The sequence below is a fragment of the Callithrix jacchus genome, chromosome 5 (genome assembly GCF_049354715.1).
Source record: "Callithrix jacchus isolate 240 chromosome 5, calJac240_pri, whole genome shotgun sequence".
NCBI lineage: Eukaryota > Metazoa > Chordata > Mammalia > Primates > Cebidae > Callithrix > Callithrix jacchus.
Genome location: NC_133506.1, coordinates 163038024 through 163061450, shown reverse-complemented (window position 1 = coordinate 163061450; position 23427 = coordinate 163038024). Strand labels below are relative to the sequence as shown.

At 41.4% G+C, this 23427-nt stretch overlaps 2 protein-coding genes across 13 annotated transcripts in view; one reads left to right on the top strand and one right to left on the bottom strand.

The window, feature by feature from the left end:
• Window positions 1–774: 774 nt before the first annotated feature.
• LACC1 (laccase domain containing 1) lies at window positions 775–22821 on the bottom strand. 10 transcript variants are annotated; one of them, XM_035302582.3, is made up of 7 exons: window positions 22598–22821; window positions 15414–16006; window positions 14390–14571; window positions 12336–12501; window positions 7161–7386; window positions 4975–5135; window positions 775–3815 (listed from the first exon to the last, which is right to left on the bottom strand). In XM_035302582.3, the coding sequence occupies exons 2-6, from the start codon at window positions 15970–15972 to the stop codon at window positions 4976–4978; spliced, it is 1293 nt and encodes a 430-aa protein (XP_035158473.3). In that variant the 5' UTR covers window positions 15973–16006; window positions 22598–22821; the 3' UTR covers window positions 775–3815; window position 4975. The 10 variants fall into 10 exon arrangements, with proteins under 10 accessions (XP_035158473.3, XP_078231493.1, XP_078231494.1 ...); XM_078375367.1 differs by lacking the exon at window positions 22598–22821 and adding an exon at window positions 19265–19316; XM_078375368.1 differs by lacking the exon at window positions 22598–22821 and adding an exon at window positions 19265–19316 and having other exon boundaries at window positions 14390–14568.
• Window positions 18683–23427, top strand: part of CCDC122 (coiled-coil domain containing 122) — a 38943-nt gene continuing 34198 nt past the window's right edge. For all 3 annotated transcript variants that reach the window (XM_035302588.3, XM_017973083.4, XM_035302587.3), the window contains exon 1: window positions 18683–18770. The gene's annotated coding sequence lies outside the window, so the exon portion shown is untranslated. The remainder of the gene's footprint in view (window positions 18771–23427) is intronic.

The following is a 23427-nucleotide window of genomic DNA, read 5'->3' as shown; positions in this document are numbered from 1 at the left end:
ATTCCACTGCACCCAATTTGTTTTCTGTGTGTGGATTTGTATTAGCTCGGGCAAAGAGGCTATATATCATATTTAACACACACATATTTCTTGTTTGCCATTTAGCACATACACAAAGACCCATGCATACAAACACAACACACAGATAACTGAGTAATGCTTTCTTTAAAGTGCTGAACTTTCCAAGGTTGGTAGCATTCTCTAAGAGTTCACACACAAAGATGGATACACTGGAAGTATAACTCTAGAACAACCAAGTGAAAACAAATCACTTTGAGATATAAAAGCATATAACTCACTGTTTTCTTTCCTTCCAGCTTCTGAACACATGGGTATTATTTCTGTTTTGTCACGTTACAGAGAAGAAGCTTCTCTGAGTTTCTCCCAAAAATCTACTTAGAGAAAAGCAGTTACTAGAGATTCTCTAGGAGTGAGATAGAGGTGGGTGAGGGTTCCTAAATGCTTTTATCTACTTGAACTAACATATGATATGCCTAAAGTAAGAGTAACACATTCACTAACTTTAAATGTGCCCTCCCTCTGCCTTTTTTTTCCCCACAAGAAAATACAGAGTTTAAGATTGATTCAACTTTATAACAAGAAACAAGAGTAGAGCTACTTGTTGAAATATTGCCTCCTAGTGGTAAGATCATCTCACTTGTTTTATAAAGCAATAGAGTATAGCCTATTTGTTCACTGTGCTATTCTTCACAATTTAAAATTACAGTTGGATTAATGGCCCAGTAAGTTTTAATTTCACAGTACTTCCAAAAAGGCATTTCATTAATGTTTATTTGATTTACAAACTTAATTCCTCTTATTAATAAAATAGCAATCAATATTTCCTATGCACAGTTACCTGTAAAACAAAAACTTAGATTAAAAACAGAACTTTAGGAGGAGTAAGTTCTAGTGTTCGATACCACTACAGGATAACTATAGTCAACAACAGTATATTACATAGTTTGAAATAGCTGGAAGGAACGTATTAAATGTTCGTAACACAAAAATGCCTGAGATGATAGATATGCTAATTACCTTGATCAGGTATATTATATGAATGAAAACATTATTATATAGCCCAGGAATAGGTACCATGATTGTTTATAAATAAAAAATAAAATTAAAAACAAAACTTAATTTACTAAATATAATCTTTGTTGTTATACCCCAAAAGTCCAAGAAATCTACATACAAATGTGTGAGAGTGATAGTTATTATCTTGTAAAAGCAATAAGATAATTGCTTAATAGCCTGATAGTTCTGAGTTACTGAATCAACACTTTTCATTCAGTAAAACAGCAAGGAGACAACTTTTCACTATATATTTTGGCAGAGATAATACAAAATCAAATAATCAAAAATAATTTTTATTTGATTTTAGAATGTTGTAGTCCACAAAGTAAAATGTGTCTGTGGGATACTCTAAATTTGCCAACTTTAAACAAAATAATGCACAGTGAAGAATTAGAAAATTACCAATCTTTCTCAATACATGGAATTGTTCCTTAATCTTTATCATTGTCATCAAACAAAATAATATTTTGGATGAGTTCAACATTTCTATTATGCATACGCTTTATATTTAGTGCATTTCCTGAATTGGAAAAAATGAGATATTTTATTTAAACTTAACACTGGGCTAAGGGAAATATAGAGTTAAACAAGAATCAGGTTGTCACAACCTTACAACATATATCAAAGTATTGAAATTGCTGAGTTAGTGACTATCACTTTTCACTGGATATTAAATATCCTGAGGGCTACAACTCTATTTTTCTTTAACTTATCCCAGTACCTCCACAAAATTTTCACTGAATGTATGAATAAATGATGTTAACAAAAAGTTAAAAATATAATTTAGATCCCTTTAATTTTAAAATCCGAAAGAAAAACTAAAGTTACAAACGTATGTTCCAATCTTCATCGCAAAGCATGGATTTTTGACTTCCACCTCTATGAAGCTCAGTTTTCTCAGCTGAATAAAAGGGATAATGCCTGTGTATTTCAGAGTAGCTATAAAGGTAAACTGAGGTAATGTCTGTAAAAGTCCTTTGGAAATACCAAACAATTGTTATTTGCTATCATGCCACCACATATACATGTAGGAAATACGTATATTAAATAAGAAAAATTTCAAGATGCAATGTGATAACTTACATTAAATATATATACCATTTTTTCCCAAATGAAAACTTAACTCCTCTCTTTAGCTGACATACTCAAAACCACTCATCCAAAAAAAGTCCCTTCCTTCAAGAAGCTGTCCCAGCCTTTTTCTCTTCTCTAATAAATACTGTCAAAGAAGAGTTGACACTTATGCATCTTCTTCCTCAGTGCACTGAAAGCTGACTCAATGACCACTGCCTATAGAACAGTTTCAATACATTGAATCCACTGAGTTCTTTTTAATTATCACTTTATTTTATCCCTCAAGATTTCTTTTTGAGTACTTTCCACACCTATCCTGGCTTCTTTAAAACAACTACCCTATTTTTTCTTACTTTTATGACTAATTTTTTTTTACCCCTTCTGCTTCTTATTCTTGAAATGCAGGTGTTTTATAGGGTTATATTCTTAAATTTCCTTTTTTCTCATCCTAATTTCTGCCTAGATGATCCAACCTGCTCCAGTAGAATCAGGCATCATTTCTATGTTGTGAGCTTTGAAATCTTTGTCTCTGTTTCAGGTTTCCTCTTAAGTTCTAAGTCTATATTTCTAATTATCAACCAAAGATTTCTATGTGGATGCCCTTCATTCTATGTAAAGTCAAACTCATTATCCTTCACTTTTTTCCCAAATCTTCTCCCTCCCTTTGTTGCCAATCTTGGTAAGCAGCCAAGCAGAAATCTTAGCGTCATTAATGACTTTTCCACTCTTCCTCGCCTCTCCATTATCTAGTAACAGGATCTATTGATTCCATTTCCAAAATGTCTCTAATCCATCCACTCCCTTCTCTCTTTTAATTTCCACTTCCTTCATTGTGTCTTCATTATTTCTTTTTGAATATTTTGACCACCTCTTATTTAGTCTCTGTGCTTTGGTCTCACACAATTTAAATCCATCCTGTTAAGTATGATGCCATGGAAATAAAAACAGTTTTTTTTTTCTGCCTACTTATTGCCTGGAAAATAAACTGCAAGCTCTTTGACACTGCATTTGAGACCCTTACTTACCTGTTTCCAGCCTGTTTTCCAGCCCTAACTCCTGCCCACGCCCTTCTCTCTCGACTATGTTATGCGCTTTCAGGTTCACGCCCTGCTTCATGGCATTCCCTCTACCTGTTATGGTTATTCTTCATTTGCCAAAAGCCTCGACATTTTTCGGGCCCATGTGATATGTGATTTTCTCTATTCTACCTTCTGGGTAAAATTAACTTCTATTCCTTCTGTTCTCTTTTACTGCTGTTAAAATTAAATTTAAGTTGTAGAAGTATTGATCTCCTTCACTGTATTAGACTCAAAGGAAAAAAGTTGTGTTCATTTCGATTCACCTATGCTTAACACAATACAGAGGGTATCCAATAATACTGAACTGAACATATCTATTCCTGATCTGTGTAATAAACAGGGAGAACAAACTTTAAGAATAATTCTCATGCATAAAACATATTAGCTACAACATACTGATTTTTGTCAGTTATTACTATATTTAAGTGAAAATCATTTGGCTTTGAATAACAGTCAAAATGTGCCCTAAAGATGAATTATCCATTGTAATCCATTTGGTTTTAAGTAAATCAAACAGCTAAATTTCTCTCTTGTAGCAGTTTGGAAGGAGACAGGAAACAGTTATGCAAAAATCCAGTCAAATATCTGTAAAATACATGGAAATCAAATATGAGACCCTTACTAGTGTTAATAGAATACCAAAGTAAGTATCATGAAGTCTATTAAAGTTCTTCTGTATGTTAAAGAACTAAAAACATTGTAAAGAGTAAAAAATAATATTAATTCAGCTTGAAGTAACCTTAGGGAAAATTACATACATGCTAAAGGGACAGTGTTAAATCACTGTCATGATATATATTTTATAACTCTAACAAAACCATCTCTAATAAATACTATTTTAAGGAAATTATATTCAATCTTGCTCTAGACTTTATATCTTGTGTCAGCAAACTATAGCCTATAGGCCAAATCTGGCCCCTCACCTGTTTATTTTATTTTTTAGAGATAGGGTTTGTTATCCATGCTGTACTCAGACTCCTGGCCTAAAGCAATCTCCCCAGTAGTTGGGACTACAGGAGCAGGGCCACCGTGCCTGGGTCTCTCACCTGATTTTTGTAAGCAAAGTTTTGTTGGAACACAGTCATATTCATTCATTTCTATATGATCAGTATCTGCTGTTGCTCTACCTCTACAATGGCAAAGTGAGTAGCTGAGACACACACTGTATGCCCCACAAAGTCTAAAATATTTACTGACATTTTAAAAGAAAAATTTGGCCAACTCCAACTGCAGATAATCATTTGGAAATCTAGTTGAAAATCCAGCTAGTTTGTATGCGAGAATTTCTTATTCTAGAATTTAGAATCTTTATGCAAAGATTTATTTTCAATAATAAAAACATGAAAGTTGTAAGGGTGTTATGATAGGGAAGGTACAGATATCAAATACATAGTAGAGAGAAAGGAAATGCATACATACCTTTTTAAAGATTAAATTGTTTTATTTATATACTTTTAATATAAGCCTGCCTAATTATTCTTCATTGACTGGAAAAAGTAATGGCTGCTCTTTATAATAAAGTGTTACTGAAAATGAACTTTGCTACCATTATGACATCACAAAAAAACTAGAAACATCATACCTCCTATAGGAATAAATGAGGAAAGTTAAACATAATTAATTGTTTATTTTTAAAATGAGGGGAAGAAAAGGCTAAAAGAGGAAGAAAGAGAAAGGGAGGGAGAGGTGGAGAGAGGGATGAAAGAGAGAAGAAATGGAAAGAAGAGAAAAAAACCTACTGTACCTCATTCTCTAATTGATATGAAGCCAATCTGTGTACCAAAATTAAGGCCATCTCGGACATGGGAGAAAAACTTGTCAGGATGGCAAGATGTACAGAGGTTGAGATCCTGGTTCTTGTCCTGAATATTCTGCGGAAGAATTCCTCCCCGTTCTAGAAGAATCCTTAGGAAAAACATTTGTCAAAAGAGAACAAGAGTTTATTTTCCCAATAGCCAAAGCAATATGAAAAAAAGTATGGATGTTGGCATGAAAGAGTTCTGGGAAAGATATACCTAGAACAATGCATATTGTTATTCACTTACAGAACATGGGCTAGTCAGGAAAAAAATGCAACACTCTATTAGCATTTATCACCTAAGTTCAAATATGCACAGCATTGTCCTGTGGATATAATCCAGATACAGAACTTTATAATCAAAATCAAGTGCTTATTTAAGAAGAAATCTCTATAAAAGTTGCCAGGGTACCAGACAAAATTCAGTTGGCTCAGCCAGAGTAACGGAGTGTGCTTTTCAGTCATCTGGCCCTTCATCTCCTTTCCTCCTACTAGCCAGATTTTTCACAGAAAACTTGCTTCCTCATGAACACTTTATGATTCAAATACGACTAAAAATTAGCAATACTTGATTTAAAAAGTCATATTTAAGAATCAATTTCGGCTGGGAGCAGTGGCTCAGGGCCTGTAATCCCGGGACTTTGGGAGGCTGAGGCGGGCAGATCACGAGGCCAAGAGATCTAGACCACCCTGGCCAACACGGTGAAACCCTGTCTCTATTAAAAAATACAAAAATTAGCTAGGCATGGTGGTGTGTGCCTATAGTCCCAGCTACTTGGGAGGCTGAGGCAGGAGCATTGCTTGAACCCGGGAGGCAGAGGTTGCAGTGAGCTGAGCTCGCGCCACTGCACTCCAGCCTGGTGCCTGGTGACAGAGAAAGACTCTGTCTCAAAAAAAAAAAAAAAAAAGAAAAAAGATTCAATTTCAGTCTTTTCCATGTCTGTACTAAATGAGGCAGACTCTGGGTAGGGTTTTGGTGACTGGAATAGAAACATGATTTAATAAACACATTAATTTGCCTTTGTAGTAATGACAATTTCAACAGTTATTAATAGCAAAACTTCATAAATTAAAAAATGCAATGAACTGTAAAAATCTTGAAAGTAAAAAACTGTGTATTTATATTATTTAATTTTTTTTCTAAAATATGTATTCTTCCAGTTAATTAAATAAGAATAATTTTAAAATATCAGCTTCCTGATAGTTCATTACATTTAGGAGAATTTAGCTGAGGAATGGCTGTGAAGTACAGTACATGCCAACTTTTCTATATGAAGTTTAAGTAGATCTCTTAAAACTAAATGCCAAATGTTTCCAAAGGATTATAAATCATTCTAGTATAAAGACACATGCCCACATATGTTCACTGCAGTACTGTTTACAATAGCAAAGACTTGGAACCAACCCAAATGCCCATTGATGATAGACTGACAGGGAAAATGTGGCACAAATACACCATGGAATACTATGCAGCCATCAAAAACAATGAGTTTGTGTCCTTTGTAGGGACATGGATGAACCTGGAAACCATCATTCTCAGCAAACTGACACAAGAACAGAAAATCAAACACCTCATGTTCTCACTCATAGGTGGGTTTTGAACAATGAGAACACAGGGAGGGGAGCATCACACACTGAGGTCTGTTGCAGGGGAATAGGGGACGGAGGCAGCAAACAACATTGCCATGTATGTACCTATGCAACAATCCTGCATGTTCTTCACATGTACCCCAGAACCTTAAGTACAACAAAATATATATATATGAAATTTCAGCTTCCTGATAGTTCATTACATTTAGGAGAATTTAGCTGAGGAATTACTGTGAAGTAAAATACACGTCAACTTTTCCATATGAAGTTTAAGTAGATCTCTTAAAACTAAATACCAAATGTTTCTTCCTTCACTTTTAAATCAATGAGAGATACCAGACAGGAAAATTTCTGTTATTCAAACTCAAATGAAAACAGATTTCATAAATAAAATGATTGTTTGTGTACCTGTGCATGTCAGCTACTTAAATAACCTCCACCTAAAGTCTTCTTAGAGTTACTAATTGTTCTCTAAAATAATTTTCATTTTAGAGCAATAAGAAATAATCAAGCTTGCAGTTCTAGAATGAAATTGGACATACCTTGTGGCTTTACGAATGTCAATATAGGGATTGGGTGAGTCAAATAGTTGTACACATGCAGGATGAAGACTATGAAAGGCCTTTGCTGATTCTTTTGGAAGAGTAAAACAGCAAGGTCCTACTGACGGTCCAAGTACAACAACAATGTCTTCCAAACTGCAGCCATATTCTGCTATCATAGCATTCACGGTAGCCATAGCAACACCCAGCAAAGTACCTTTCCAACCTGGTCAGTAGGAATAAAAAGAGATAAGGAAAGTCAAAACATAGCAAAATTTCACCCAAATTTATGTCTAAGTTAAAAGTGAGCAGATTTAGTTTGTATATTTTTCTACATCCAGAAATAATAAATGAACCACATTATCATGTGTTTTGTAAAATGAGCTGTACTACACAAATCACCTGACACAGAAGAGTCATATAATGGGACCTTTCTTCCTCTTCCTTTTAAAAATGCTTTATACTTTTAGTTTCCAATGAGATCATAGCTTCTTAGTCTTCACTCTCTTTTTCATATTTTAAAAGATTGTGGTTAAAAAAAAAAAACCCAGTAAATTTACTATTCTAAGTATACAGTTCAGTAGTGCTAAGTTCACATTGTTGTATAACCAATCCCCAGGATTTTTTCATCTGATAAAATGGAAACTCTATAACTATTAACAATAACTCCTTGTTTCTTCCTTTTACCAGGCCCTGGCAATCACCATTCTTCCTCCAGTGCCTACACATTTGATTACTCTAGGTGTATTATATAAGTGAAATCAGTACAGTATTTATCTTTTTGTGACTGGCTGATTTCATCTAGCATAATGTCCTGAAGGCTCATCCATATTGTAGTATGTGTCAGAATTTCCTGCCTTTTTAAAGCTAAATAATATTCCACTATATGCACATACCACTTTTTGCTTATCTATTCATCTACCAATGTATCTTAGATTGCTTTCACCTTTTGGCTATTGTGAATAATTCTGTTATCAACATTGGTGTGCAAATATCTCTTTGAGTTCCTGATTTCAATTATTTTGGATATACTTCCAGATGGGAAATTTCTGGATTATATAGTAATCTATTTATAACTTTTTGATAAATTGCCATACTGTTTTCCACTATGGGGCTACACAATTTCACATTCCCACCACCAGTGCACCAGGATTCCAATTTCGCCACATCCTCAAAAATGCTTATTTTCTGAGATTTTAAAATATTAGCCATCCCAATAGATGTGACGTAACATTTCATTGTGGTTTTGATTTGTATTTCTCTAACTTCCAATCCATGAACACAGAACTTCTCTCCATTTATTTGTGTCTTCTTCAGTGTTCTTCAGCAATGTTTTGCAGTTTTTAATCTCTCTCTCAGTTTTACACCAAAATATATCTTTTACAGTTCAATTAACAGTCTCTTTTTACTCCCCACTTGCCCAGACTATCATTCCCTTGCCATCTTTGTCTTATCTGCCTTGCAGAGTTCTAAGATAAAACCATATTCTTTATTTCTGCTACCATCTCGTTGCCAAAGACAGAAAGCTAAGAATATTGCATTTTTCCTTTATTCCCTATATCTGAGTTTGATTCAGCTGATCTGGTTGGCCAATAATGAGTCCCCTTACACCTTCCTTAAGTACTCCATACTCATACTCTTCAAAAGCTAGGCGCTCAGGTGAAGAGATCAATTTTTCCAGATAAAAGGAGATGATGAAAGCAAGAAGCATGTAGGTGATAGGTCTGGCCTCCGCAGGTAACCCAGTGGATATGTGGTTATGGGAAGAACAGAATGAAGACATCAAGTTTCTATCTCTAAGAAGTTAGGCTATCAATAATCAAAATAGAAAAGCTAAGTGGCAGAGAAGACTTTAGGAAAAAAATGTTGAGTTTTTGACATAATGATTTGAGGCACCTAGGAAGATGCAAACAGTGATGTTCAAAGGGCAGCAACTAGATATAGACATTTTGAGTTAAAGAGAGAAATTGTCAGGGCTTTTCTACAGATTAGAGTATCTCTCTTCTTTGGTGAGCCTCCTTAAGTATCCTCTCACCTGTAGTTCATCCACCTCCTTTCTATTTGATTTTTCTCCTACAGCACATGTACATGTATATATACATACCTGGTTAACAGATTTTTTTAAAATAGTCCCATAGAATAATTTTATTCTTTTTGACATCTGATAAAAGAAGTATACAATGTATCTAATTATGTTGTATTTTAAAGTTAATTTATTTTAATTTTTCTAACTTTTTAGGTTCGGGGGTAAATGTGCAGGTTTGTTACATGGGTAAATTGCATGTCACTGGGGTTTAGTGTACAAACAATTTCACCACTCAAGTAGTGGACATGGTACCCAATAGACAGTTTTTCAGTCCTCACCCTCCTCCCAGCCACCACCCTCAAGAAAGCTCCACGTCCACTGTTCCTCTCTTTGTGTCCATGTGTACTTAATGTGTAGCTCCCACTTAAAAGATACTTGCAGTATCTGATTTTCTTTTCCTGCATTAATTTACGTAAGAGGACTTCTAGCTGCATCCACGTTGCTGTAAGCGTATGATTTCACTCTTTTTTATGGCTGCATAGTATTCCATTATGTATGTGGACCACATTTTCCAGTCCACTGTTGATGGCATCTAAGTTGATTCCATGCCTTCGTTATTGTGAAAAGTGCTGTGATGAGCATATGTGTACATGTGTCTTTATGGCAGAATAATTTATATTTCTTTGGGTATACACCCAGTAATTGGATTACTAAGTTAAATGGCAGTTCTAATTTTAAGTTCTTTGAGAACTATCCAAACTGCTTTCCACAGTGGCTGAACTAATGTACATTCACACTAGCAGTGTATAAGCATTTCCTTTTCTCCACAATCTCACCAACATCTGTTATTTTTTAACTTTTTTTTTTTTTTGAGATGGAGTCTCACTCTTGTTACCCAGGCTGGAGTGCAATGGCACGATCTCGGCTCACCGCAACCTCCACCTCCTGGGTTCAGGCAGTTCTCCTGCCTCAGCCTCCTGAGTAGCTGGGACTACAGGCACGCGCCACCGTGCCCAGCTATTTTTTAACTTTTTTATAACAGCCATTCTGGTGTGAAATGGTATCTCATCGTAGTTTTGATTTGCATTTCTTTAATGATTAGTGATATCAAGCATTTTTGAATTTGCTTGTTGACCACGTGTATGTCTTCTTTTGAGAAGCATTTGTTCATGTCCTTTGCCCATTTTTTAATGGGATTGTTTGTTATTTGCTTGTTGATTTAAATTCCTCATATATTCTGGATATTAGACGTTTTCAGCTACATAGTTGGCAAATATTTTCTCCCATTCTGTAAGTTTTCTGTTTATTCTGTTAATAGTTTCTTTTGCTGTGCAGAAGCCCCTTAGTTTAATCGGGTCCTATTTGTCTATTTTTGTTTTTGTTTGCTCTTGGAGTCTTTGTCATGAAATCTGTCCAAAGGCCTATGCCTATGTCCAGAATAGCATTTCCTAGGTTTTATTCTAGGGTTTTTATAGTTTTAGGCTATATGTTTAAGTTTTTAATCCATGTTGAGTTAGTTTTTGCACACGGTGAAAGGAAGGGGTCTAATATCAATCTCATTCGTGTGGCTAGCTAGTTATCCTCGCACAATTTACTGAATAAGGAATCCTTTCCTCACTGCTTGTTATTGTTGACTTTATCGAATATCAGATGGTTGTAGGTGTGTGTCTTTATTTCTAGGTTCTCTATGTGTCAGTTTTGGTACCAGTATCATGCTATTTTGGTAACTGGAGCCTTGTAGTACAGTGTGAAGGGAGGCAATGAGATTCCTTTAGTTTTATTTTTTTGCTTAGGATTGCTTTGGTTATTTGGGCTCTTTTTTGGTTCCATATGAAGTTTTAAATAGTTTTTTTCTAAATCTGTAAAAAATGACATTGGTAGTTTGATAGGAATAGCACTAAAGCTATAAATTGCTTTGAGCAATATGGCCATTTTAACAATATTGATTCTTCCTAACCATGAGCATGGAATGTTTTGCCATTTGTTTATGTTATTTCTGCTTTCTTTCAGCAGTGTTTTTTAATTCTCATTGTAGAGATCTGTAACAACCCTGGTTAAGGTAACTGTATTCCTATGTATTTTATTTTTTCAAAGTTAACTTATTAATGACTTGAAATTCACATTAACTTCATTTTGACTGCTTGATCTTGGATATTTTTAAACTAAAATGTTTCCAAACCTAAGAAGTAAAAAAATAATATCCCCTTTTCATATCCAGGAGCCAAGACTCAAATTTTAAATAACTTTTTGACAATGTCATGTAGTAAACCTGACTTCTACTCATTCAATTCCATTAGTTCAGTTAGATCAAAATAAAAATATGCTACTTTCATTTTTACCTATGAACTAAAAAGCAAAGTAGCCATAGATTTACAAGTAAAAGGAAATTTGAAAGATCATCCCTCCTTTCACGTAAAGTCACAGCTACTGGGTAATCTAAAAACTATTTTAAAATACCTTCAGAAAACAAAACTCCATATCCTCAATACAATTTATATTCTACAAATACTTCTTTGCTCTCAGAGAATAAAGTTAAATACATTAAGTGATTTAAACTAAGCAGAGTTTTCAAAACATCTTGCTTTTTCCTATCTCCCTAGCTTTACACACGCTGCTCCATCTGGGTGAACACCTTTCTGCAACATGCCTACCTTCCTATTCCCTATGGCCTGGATTTCAAGGATTCTCAACCAGAGGCAGGACCACTTCCTTAGGCAGTGTTCTGAAAAGCTTGGAAGGTTTAGTTGTTGTTTGATTGGTGGGTTGGTCGTGGTTATTACAATAACTGGAGGTGCTACTGTCATTAAGAATTTCAGAGGCTAACGACATTTAATCTGCAATGTGGGATTATCTTGCCCAAAAGGTTAATAGCACCCTTGCTGAGGAATACTGTTACCTAGCCAAAACCAACAAATTCCTCAGGAACCAACCTAGGTGCCACCTCCTTTGGGAATTCTATAATTCATATAATTTGATGTGGATACTCCCCTCATCTGTCCTTGTAATAAAAGTATGCCACCTCCTCCCAACATTACACTTAGCACAATGTAATGTAATTAACTGTTTGCCATGTTCATCAGAAAGAAATTACAATTTTTCCTGTACAACAAAATGAATAAAATCCTAAATGTTTAATTAAATATACTTACCAGCATGAGCAACCCCACATGCTTTTTTGACTGGATCTGCAAAAACTATCGGTATACAGTCAGCACCAAGAGCTGCTATTGTGACTCCTCTCTGATTTGTAGCTATTCCATCATAAGAGTCAGGCTCCTTTCTTCCCATAATCCAGATGTTATTGGAATGATCAGTCTAATACCAAAAATGTGCAACAAAAATGTTTAGGAAGTGGGATTCTCATACCACGAGCTTTTCTGAAGGTACTCACTGTAGTATAAAATTATACAACCAGTATAAGATTACTAGCACTCATTAAATATATCACTTCTTTAGATGGGAAAATACCAAATTTACTTGTAATTTAACTATTTAAGCTTTTGGTATTATAATCTCTGATATTTTATACAAAGAAAGGCAGAGTTTAACATTATAAAATTCAATATGGTAAATAATAAACATCTTTCCATAAAGATGGGTAAATCACTTCCTACTTTGTACAAAATGAAAATTTTTCTTTTAAAAGAAAGTTAATTACCAAATCAATTATACTTTTACTCTTCCCAGACTCAAGCAAAGCTAGAATTCTATAAGAAACAAGACATTATCTCATCAACTATGACCCTAGTTCTTCCTGGAGTAGATTTAGAAAATAATGGCCCTTCTCTACCGGTATTCAGTTGCCTTTATTCTAAATCAAAAATGGCAGTGGTGGTATACTCTCTGAGAATTAACAGTACTTTTACAAATGAGGACTCCAGATGAAATATAGAGCAGGCTCTTGAATAATGTCATTTTATTCCATATCATTTCATTACAATGGTAATGAAAAACATTGATTCTCCACCCTCTCACTGAACGTATGAGGTTTGTACCTTCTCCTCATGTCTGCATGGGTTTCCTCTGGGCACTCCAGTTTCCTCCCACGTCCCAAAGAAGTGCATGTTCGATGAACTGGGGTGTCTGCATGGTCCCAGGAGGAGTACTTGTATGTGTGTGTATGTGTGTGTGTGTGTGTGTGTATGTGTGTGTATGTGTGCATGTGTATGTGTATGTGTGTATGTGTGTGTATGTGTGTATGTGTATGTGTGTAGGTGTGTGTATGTGTGTATGTGTGTAGGTGTGTGTGTATGTGTGTGTAGGTGTGTGTATGTGTGTATGTGTGTAGGTGTGTGTGTATGTGTGTGTATGTGTGTGTATGTGTGTATGTGTATGTATGTGTATGTGTGTGTGTATGTGTGTGTATGTGTGTATGTGTGTAGGTGTGTGTGTATGTGTGTGTATGTGTATGTGTGTGTATGTGTGTATGTGTGTGTGTATGTGTATGTGTGTATGTGTGTGTATGTGTATGTGTGTGTATGTGTATGTGTGTGTGTGTATGTGTATGTGTGTGTATGTGTGTGTATGTGTGTGTGTATGCGTGTATGTGTGTGTATGTGTGTATGTGTGTGTATGTGTGTATGTGTGTAGGGCACCCTGCAATGGAATGGCGTCCTGTCTAGGGTGGGTTGCGGCCTTGTGTCCTGATCTGCCAGGATAGGCTCCAGCTACCTGAAGCCCTAAAGTGATAACGTTTATTTCAACAGACTGTTTCAAAGAGCCTGAACTGAAATAATTTGGTAAATAGAATGTATGTCTAGCTCACATTTATTTCTATGTTTAATACTAGGAATGTGTTGGCCTTTATTTAGAAGTTTGGTGATGTTTTTATGACAAGAAATATGCCTTAGAAACTTGTTTATAGCAATTAGCCTATGGTAAAAGTGGTTTCATTATGTCATTTCACTTAAAGTCAACAATTTCCAAGAACCTATCAACAACATTAAGTGAGAACTTACTCTGTGTGTGTGCATATCTATATATACATCTCTCTCTCTCTCTATCTCTGTGTGTGTGTGTGTGTGTATGAAGTAGAACTGATCTTTAGACTATGGTGTTTAAATCTAAGAAAAACAACCACAGCATTATTCTAAAACTTTAGATAAAATGCCAGATACAAAAGTTAATTAGCTTAAAGTCCATGTAGTTACTAGTGAAGTAAAAATATGCTTTAGATCTTTCCAAATATAAAGCAAAACTCTACCTTTACTCGGTAAAACTTCTGCACATTAAATCCTGCAGCACCCGCCAACCTACGCAGATTTTCTTGAACCACTGCCTTGGGGTCCCTCCGTCTGGAACTACTGAAGAGGTTGAATGAGCTGAGAGTTGGTATATAGGATATCCCACCTGTTCTTGTAGTAAATCCGTGTATGAAAATATCTGCTGAAGACAAGCAGTAAAGATTTAAAAGACGCTATACAAAAGACCAGTCTCCCAATTAGACCTTCCCTGATTACTGCTACCTGTCCTGGTTATTTGGCTTCTAATTTCTATGGCATTTTGTACTTCAATATGTTCTTACTGCATTCTGCTTTGTGTTTGTTTTACTCTCCCTATGAAATTATTGCTCTTCAAACGGTATGTTGTGTCTCAGCTGGCTTTGTTATATCTAACAGCATATAGCTCACAGTAAATACTGTTTAACCAAGAAATAAGATTGATTGTTTTAAATTTTACTCTTCTATGAAGGTGCTGATGATTTGAAATTTCAGAATTTCTTTTTTTTTTTTTTTTTGAGATATAGTCTCACTCTGTCACCAGTCACCAGGCTGGAGTGCAGTAGCGTGATCTCAGCTTACCGTAACCTCCAACTCCGTGATTGAAGCTATTCTCCTGCCTCAGCCTCCCCAGTAGCTGGGATTACAGGCATGTGTCACCATGCGCAGCTAATTTTTGTATTTTTAGTAGAGATGGTGTTTTACCATGTTGGCCAGGATGGTCTCGATCTCCTGACCTCATATCCGCCCACCTCGAGCTCCTAAAGTGCTGGGATTAAGGTGTGAGTCACCGCACCCAGCCTAGAATTTTTAAATAGCAGATTTTCAGTATCGTCTCATTGCAAAGGAGGGCTAGATTATTTTTCTCAATATTAAATTTTCATAAAGCAAATTTATTTATTTAGGGTGGCTTTGAAGGGGTTATCCCTTGATACCTCTGATACTACATGGCCATGCATGAAAGAGGTGAACTGCCTCTGAAGAAAGACCAGTTAGTGGTTACTATACCTGGGATCAAAGGAGAAGTGAGAAGAGTTAATTCTCCTTTCAGTGCTGGCAGACTTCTCAAATATGTTTCTATTTCATTCTGAATTTCTCTTAGTTCTTCAGCTGTGATAATGTTTATTTCAATGGACTGTTTCAAAGAGTCTCCCCAGAAAGTCACTTGCAAATCTTCAAATTCAAAATTGTAAACATCAGTGAAGAGTTGATCAATAAAAGCTTTCATTAATGTCTTCCTGTGCCTGGGTACAATCACCTTAATGCTGCTCAGATTTCTTTCATCAATTTTCTGCTTAATGGTATACAAAGAGGCAGCCATGCTGGGACAGCTAACAATCTCAAATTCTTCCAAGAGAGCTGATAATCCATTGCTTGTTTCTAACTCACAATTATCTTGTTCTCCGTGCCTTTCATAGCTGTTACTGCAACACTTTATACAAAGAAACTTGGCCTTGGCCGCGTGGTGGTGCTGGACAGCATTCAACGTCTTCAGTAATGTCTGAGGGCAGTTTTTTTGAGAGTTCAATTTCAAATAAAAAAGATCAATCAAAACCGCTTCTGCCATCCTTCAAAGAATACTTTCGTGGCAAATAAATCACCTGCAAATAAAAATTAGTGTAAGAATATAAAATTATATAAATCCTCTTATAGTTACAATAGAAATGTGAGGTAGATTAAAAAAGAAGTAATTGGCTGCGTGCAGTGGCTCATGCCTGTAATCCCAGCACTTTGGGAGGTCAAGGCGGGTGGATCACGAGGTCAGGAGTTCAAGACCAGCCTGGCCAAGATAGTGAAATCCCATCTCTACTAAAAATACAAAAATTAGCTGGGCAGGGTAGCAGGCACCTGTAATCCCAGCTACTCGAGAGGCTAAGGCAGGGAATTGCTTGAACCTGGGAGGCAGAGGTTTCAGTGAGCCAAGATTGCACTACTGCACTCCAGCCTGGGCTACAGAGTGGGACTCCCTCTCAGGAAAAAAAAAAAAAAAAAGAATTACACCGACTTCAAAATATAACCAAAATAGTAAATGTAGGCCCCTCCCAGAAAAGCCAATCTACTCTGTCACAAGAGAACCATGACAATGAAAGCAAAGCCATCTTTTAATTTGTTTTGCGAAAATGTTGGTACATCTTTCCCGCAGAACAACAGTTCACCTGTTTTGTTTTGTTTACATAGAGATTTGAAGTAAAGAATTACTTGCTGAGTTAGACAAAGCCGTGTTTTTTACTTGGAGGGTGCAACCTGTGTTGACATGACTGTCATATTAGTTCTCATCCTTTCGTATGCGGGGATTAAGTTCATGAAGCTAAACGGAGCTGCACCTGAATTTCGCATTTTAAGGCGATGAAAGCTGAGATGGCTGACAGCGCTCCCTTCCGGATTTGTGCAGTACTGCACTTAACAATGACCGCCAAAGTTACAGCGCTTTGGATGAGACAGGCTCCCCGCCACTTTCTGAATTCATTGTCCCCGCGCAGCTGTGCTTACCTCCGGCCCACCCGTCCCACCCCACCCTGCGGGTCTCCGGTGACCCCCTCTGGTGACGCCCTTTGCCCCAAGAAGCTTTTCTCCTGCCTCTTCCCCCAACCTTCGCTCCCCATCGCTCGGGGCTCCCTCTGAGATTCTTTTCGGCGGTTTTGAGTGGGTGACCGTCCCCCTCCCCTGTTTATTGTGAATTTCCACCCAACGTGTGTCGTCGCCGCGTCCCCGTGCTTCCCAGCCGCCTTGGCTCACGGGGCGCAGGCCGTGGCTCTGCACCTGCCCGGGCATCTCCACCCGCCGCTCACCGCCCACTCGGGACTTCCTGTCAGACCACGCACGCCACAGGTGACTGCTCTGTCGTCGCCTTCCCGCTCTTCATCTTCGGTCGCGCACCCGCCTACTGCGACCCCCGTGACGATTTGCCGCCCCGACCCTCCTCCTGAGTCCCAACGAAAGTGGGCAGCCGCCCCCAGGTCTTAAGCCCGGCCCAGAGGTGATGACACCGCCCCGCCTCACCCCCTCGCCCCGCCTCACCCCCTCGCCCCGCCTCACCTCACCCCCCGCCCCTCCTCACCCCCTCGCCCCGCCTCACCTCACCCCCCTCGCCCCGCCTCACCCCCTCGCCCCGCCTCACCTCACCCCCCGCCCCTCCTCACCCCCTCGCCCCGCCTCACCTCACCCCCCTCGCCCCGCCTCACCCCACCCCCCGCCCCGCCTCATCTCACCCCCCGCCCCGCCTCACCCCCTCGCCCCGCCTCACCCCCTCGCCCCGCCTCACCTCACCCCCCTCGCCCCGCCTCACCCCCCGCCCCGCCTCACCTCCCCCGCCCCGCCCCTCCTCACCCCCTCGCTCCGCCTCACCTCACCCCCCCGCCCCTCTTCACCCCCTCGCCCCGCCCCTCTTCACCTCACCCCCTTCTCCCCAGCCCTCACCTCCCCCGCCCCTCCTCACCCCCCGCCCCTCCTCAGCCCCTTCGCCCCGCCCTCACCTCCCCCGCCCCGCCTCACCTCACCCCCTCGCCCCTCCTCACCTCACCCCCTTCGCCCCGCCCTCACCCCCCCGCCCCTCCTCACCTCACCCCCTTCGCCCCGCCCTCACCTCCCCCGCCCCGCCTCACCTCACCCTCCCGACCCTCCTCACCTCACCCCCTTCGCCCCGCCCTCACCTCCCCCGCCCCGCCTCACCTCACCCCCTCGCCCCTCCTCACCTCACCCCCCCGCCCCTCCTCACCTCACCCCCTCGCCCCTCCTCACCTCACCCCCTTCGCCCCGCCCTCACCTCACCCCTCCCCGCCCCTTCTCACCTCACCCCCTTCGCCCCGCCCTCACCTCAGCCCCCCGCCCCTCCTCACCTCACCCCTCGCCCCTCCTCACCTCACCCCCTTCGCCCCGCCCTCACCTCACCCCCTTCGCCCCGCCCTCACCTCAGCCCCCCGCCCCTCCTCACCTCACCCCTCGCCCCTCCTCACCTCACCCCCTTCGCCCCGCCCTCACCTCACCCCTCCCCGCCCCTCCTCACCTCACCCACTCGCCCCGCCCTCACCTCAGCCCCCCGCCCCTCCTCACCTCACCCCCTCGCCCCTCCTCACCTCACCCCCTCGCCCCTCCTCACCTCACCCCTCCCCGCCCCTCCTCACCTCACCCCCTCGCCCCACCTCACCTCACCCCCTCGCCCCTCCTCACCTCACCCCCTCGCCCCGCCCTCACCTCACCCCTCCCCGCCCCTCCTCACCTCACCCACTCGCCCCGCCTCACCTCACCCACCTCGACTCGGCCGCGCGGATCCCCCGCCTGACACCGCCCCGGGATTCCGGGGAAACCTGACGGCCGGGTTCCCGGGGACCCACTGCCGGGAGGCGGGGGAAGCTCAGGCCTCCCGGGGTGAGCCGTGAAGGCGCCGCGGGCCCAGCGCGAGAGCCGGGGAATCCCGGGATGATCCCAGCGCCGCGCGCTCGCTGCTGCCTCAGCGTTTCCGGGTTTGCGCGGCCGGCCCCGCGGGGTTAGAGGAACAAGAGCCAGAGTCGCGAGGGGCCCTCGGGCCGGAGCCAGGCGCGGTGGCGTGGGGCGCCGAGGGGGGACGGGGTGCGCACTGACGGGCCCCGGAAGCGGGCTCTGGGCGGCGGGACTGCGCATCTCCGGAGTCACCGGGAGGGAACCCGGGTCGGAGAGCGCGGGGCGGGGAGGGCCCGGCGGGCCGGGTGAGGGGCGCCCTCCGCGAGCGGAGGCTGAAGTCCCGGCTCCCCTTTGCTGGGGAGTCCCCGCTGGCCCGGCGGCGTGTCAGGACTGGCTTTCCCACGTCAGGGAACCCTCGAGGAGACGCTTTTACGGTTGCTGTCGTGCGTGGGTCGTCCCCGCCCTCTTTCCGGCGCCTGCACCTGCGGCAACAACGCGGGTGTCCTGTGCGGCCCGCAGCGCAGAAGGAAGGGTGACCTGAAGCCGCGACCAAGGTGCGCTCTAGCGCCCCGACCCGGCCGCCGGGACTAGAACGTGCATTTCCTAGAATTACTGCGCGGTGGCGCACGCCTGTGACCCCAGCGCTTTGGGAGGCCGGGGCGGGCGGACCACGAGGTCAGGAGATCGAGACCATCCCGGTCAACGTGGTGAAACCCCGTCGCTACTAAAAATACTAAAAATTAGCTGGGCATGGTGGCGCACGCCTGTAATCCCAGCGCTTTGGGAGGCCGGGGCGGGCGGATCACGAGGTCAGGAGATCGAGACCATCCTGGTCAACATGGTGAAACCCTGTCTCTACTAAAAATACAAAAAATTAGCTGGGCATGGTGGCGCGTGCCTGTAATCCCAGCTACTCGGGAGGCTGAGGCAGGAGAATTGCCTGAACCCAGGAGGCGGAGGTTGCGGTGAGCCGAGATCGCGCCATTGCACTCCAGCCTGGGTAACAAGAGCGAAACTCCGTCTCAAACAAAAAAAAAAAAGAAAAGAAAATTCTGCGCATTAGGACGTGGAAGGCCAGTGTAGGGTAAAGGTAGAAAATACCCGGCCTTCTAGGAGTAACAGAAACGGTGCTTCGTGAGGAACTGGTTGCTGGAGGAGACGTCCCGTTTTTCCGTATTGCTCCTTTCATAGGCGCTGGGGAACCTTGGTCTCAGTCTCGGGCGGCCCGAGCTGCACGAGCTCTGGGTGGGCGCGCTCTTGTCTTCCCTGGAGACTGGCGGCACCAGCCCGCGAGAGGAACCCACCTTCCACAGCTCCAGCGCCACTTTCTTTGCTCATTTGTTGAGAGCCCGGAGCAGTAGATGGCACACCCGGGCACATGGTGCGCCCTGCCCTGAGTCTGTTTCATGCTAAATATCATGAACGGTCGGTGCAAATGCAATCGCGGTTTCTGCCCGTGACAAAGACAGCAGTTCCTTTTGCAACAGCGTAGTACCGCAAGCAAAACAGGTCTTTTAGTTACAAAGGTTTTAAACAATTAGCTCTGTTTTTACAACGGAGAATTCATCTTCTTTCATGCAACAGTAGTGGCAGTAAAAAATGAAAATATTTCCCAAGAATGACGTTGTCAGGGGACAGTTTGTCATATTATATTTGCATACCATTTCCTCTCACCATCTGTCCCTAGTGTCACGTCCTAACACTTCCTCGTCCCATTTCACTCTATCCCACTCCAGTGGTTCTCAGTCTTGGCTGCACATCAGAACTACAAGCGCAACTTAAAAAGTAATGTTGAGACTCCACCCCAGATATACATTGAATCAGAATCTCTACGAGTCAGGCCTGAGCATGTTTTGTTTGTTTTGTTTTAATCTCTACGTATGATTCAGATGCATAATTAAGTTTGAAAAAAAATAAAAACACCCTATTCCCAAGCCACTCAAATAAAAGTTGTTCTTTGGAGGCCACATAATTTCATTCTTCACATTTGCAGTTCCTCTACTTAGCACGATACCCTCCTCTTGTATGCCTAACTGCTACTTTTTGTTCAAGCCTCTTCAAGCTCAAACGTAATCTTCCTTGAGTCCCCATCCTTCATCAAGCAAAATTAATAGCTTCTTTACATTTTATATAAGAAGCCCTCTCATAGATGGCCCATTGCCAAGCAATAAATGGAAAGAAATAGTTAAATATTAAATTGTACACTTTATAAGGATGAACTTTGTGGTATGTAAATTATATCTTTACAAAAGCTTTTTTTTAAAAAAAAAAAAAAAAACCTTAAACAACTGTGTGTTCACTTGCCAAATCTATTGAAAAGGTTCAAGACCTTTTCTTTGCATGTAGTCTACTGTTGGAATTCTGCATTCTATTTCTTGCATAAACCATACCCCTAAACCATCAGCTAAGATTTCCCAAGATAGTGTTCTTTTAAGGGGAAAATAAAGCCACTTGTGAAACAATCTGAAGGTGGATTTATACTTTATAATCTTTTTGTTTGTTTTTGAGGCGGAATCTCACTCTGTTGCCCAAGCTGGAGTGCAGGGGCACGATATTGGCTCACTGGAATCTCTGCCGCCCAGGTTCAAGCAATTCTCTTACCTCAGCCTCCTGAGTAGCTAGGATTACAGGTGTGTGCCACCCCGCCTGGCTAATTTTTGTATTTTTAGTAGAGACGGGGTTTCACCATGTTGGCCAGGCTGGTCTCGAACTCCTGACCTCATGATCCACCCACCTTGGCCTCCCAAAGTGCTCGCCTTATAGGCGTGAGTTATCACTATTCTTTATAATCTTGTACAGTTAATCTCACATACCTTTGTTGGATCTTTCCAAAATATTAAACATAGATTTTTTTTTTTTTTTTTTAGACAGAATCTCGCTCTGTCACCAGGCTGAAGTACAGTGGCACAATCTTGGCTCACTGCAACCTCCACCCCCTGGGTTCCAGCAATTCTCCTATCTCAGCCTCCCAAGTAGCTGGGACTACAGGTGTGCACGACACACCCAGCTAATTTTTGTATTTTTAGTAGAGATGGGATTTCACCATGTTGGCCAGGATGGTCTCAATCTCTTGACCTCATGATCCGCCCACATTGGTGTCCCAAAGTGCTGGGATTACAGGCCACCATGCCCAGCCTTGAACATAGATTTTTAAAGAAACAATTTCCACACTATTTCATTGGTTTATACAATATTCATAACTTAACTGTAGTTATGACAGTACAATATCAAGTACAAATGGTAAAAATGGGTTTGGAAACAAGCACAAGTCAGTCAAGATTGAACAGGTCCACTGATAGGAGCAGACATAGACAGATTTACTGTTATCCAGCAAATCTGAGATGGGAAGGAGCCATATGACTTACAAAGGAAACGGAGTGAGTTAACTGGTTAGAAGTTTTGTGTAGATAGGCTAAAACATCAGCTACTACCTCTTCATTTTAATTGACTATGTATCTTTCTCCCTAGAGTGTTTTGAGGGCAGAGATAGTGCCTGCTTATTAAGGGAAACCACTGAAGAAATCCCCAGACACTTTTATAATGCTATGTAAATCTTCTCATGAGAAGAAGCAGAATTTTAAAAAACAAAACAGTTGTTTCTAAGCCATTTACATTAAGGTTTGTGGATCTTTCCAGAAAAGGCCATGAAGGAGATGCGTATTTCCTTGCTAAAAGCCTTTGTTAGTTTCCTAGGGCTGCCATAACAAATTAGCACTAACTGGGTGACTAAAAACAACAAAAACTTGTTCTCTCACAGCTATGGAGGCCAGATTATGAAACTGAGGCATTGACAGGACCTTGCATCTTTTGCTTACCTCTTCTGTCTGGTGACTCCAGGTGTTCTTTGCCTAGGGGCAAGGTGACTTGGAGCTCCATGCCTCCATCGTCAAATGGTCTTCCCTGTGGTTCTGAGTTTCTTACAAGCATTCTTGTGTAGAAATAAATGACGATCAATCAAATGAGAACAAGCTGAGGCTATTTATTCAGACCTTGTAAGGGAGGGAATCACCATCTCTTGCATTTTAGCAGAGTCAAAGGCAGCCAGAGGAGTGAGCACGCCCTGATTAGAGGCTCTTGGCATGAGGAAGCTGTAGGCAGGCTAACTAGAAGTGGAGCGTTCTATGTGATTGGTTAGGGGTGCATAATCGGCTTCTTCCTGTTAGTCTCAACCTGGGTGAAATAGGAACAAAAGTTAGGGAAGATGCCAGTTATTAATGCAGTACTGGCCATTTGGGCCAACTGTTATAGTTTGTTTCCCAGGACTGTTATTAGAGAGAAGGATATGACTTACTACAAGTCTAATTTATAGACTTCCCGGACTAATTAACTATAGATAATGGGTTAATTTCCTGGGTTGCTGCAGGTTGTGGGTCAGAGTTCTGTTTTTACATATATGGTCTGGCCATTGTCCATTTGCATATTCAGTCACCCACCCTGAATCCAGGATGATCTCATCTCAAGATCCTTAACCCAATTATATCTGCAAAGATCCTTTTTCCAAATAAGGTCACATTTACAGGTTCTGGGAGTTAGGACGTGGATATGTCTTTGGGTGTGCGGGAGGGCACCATTTAACCCACTATAAAGTTCCTCTTGGTTTAGAAATCATGTTTACTTGTTTAGAAGGGGGGGGGAAAAAAGACCT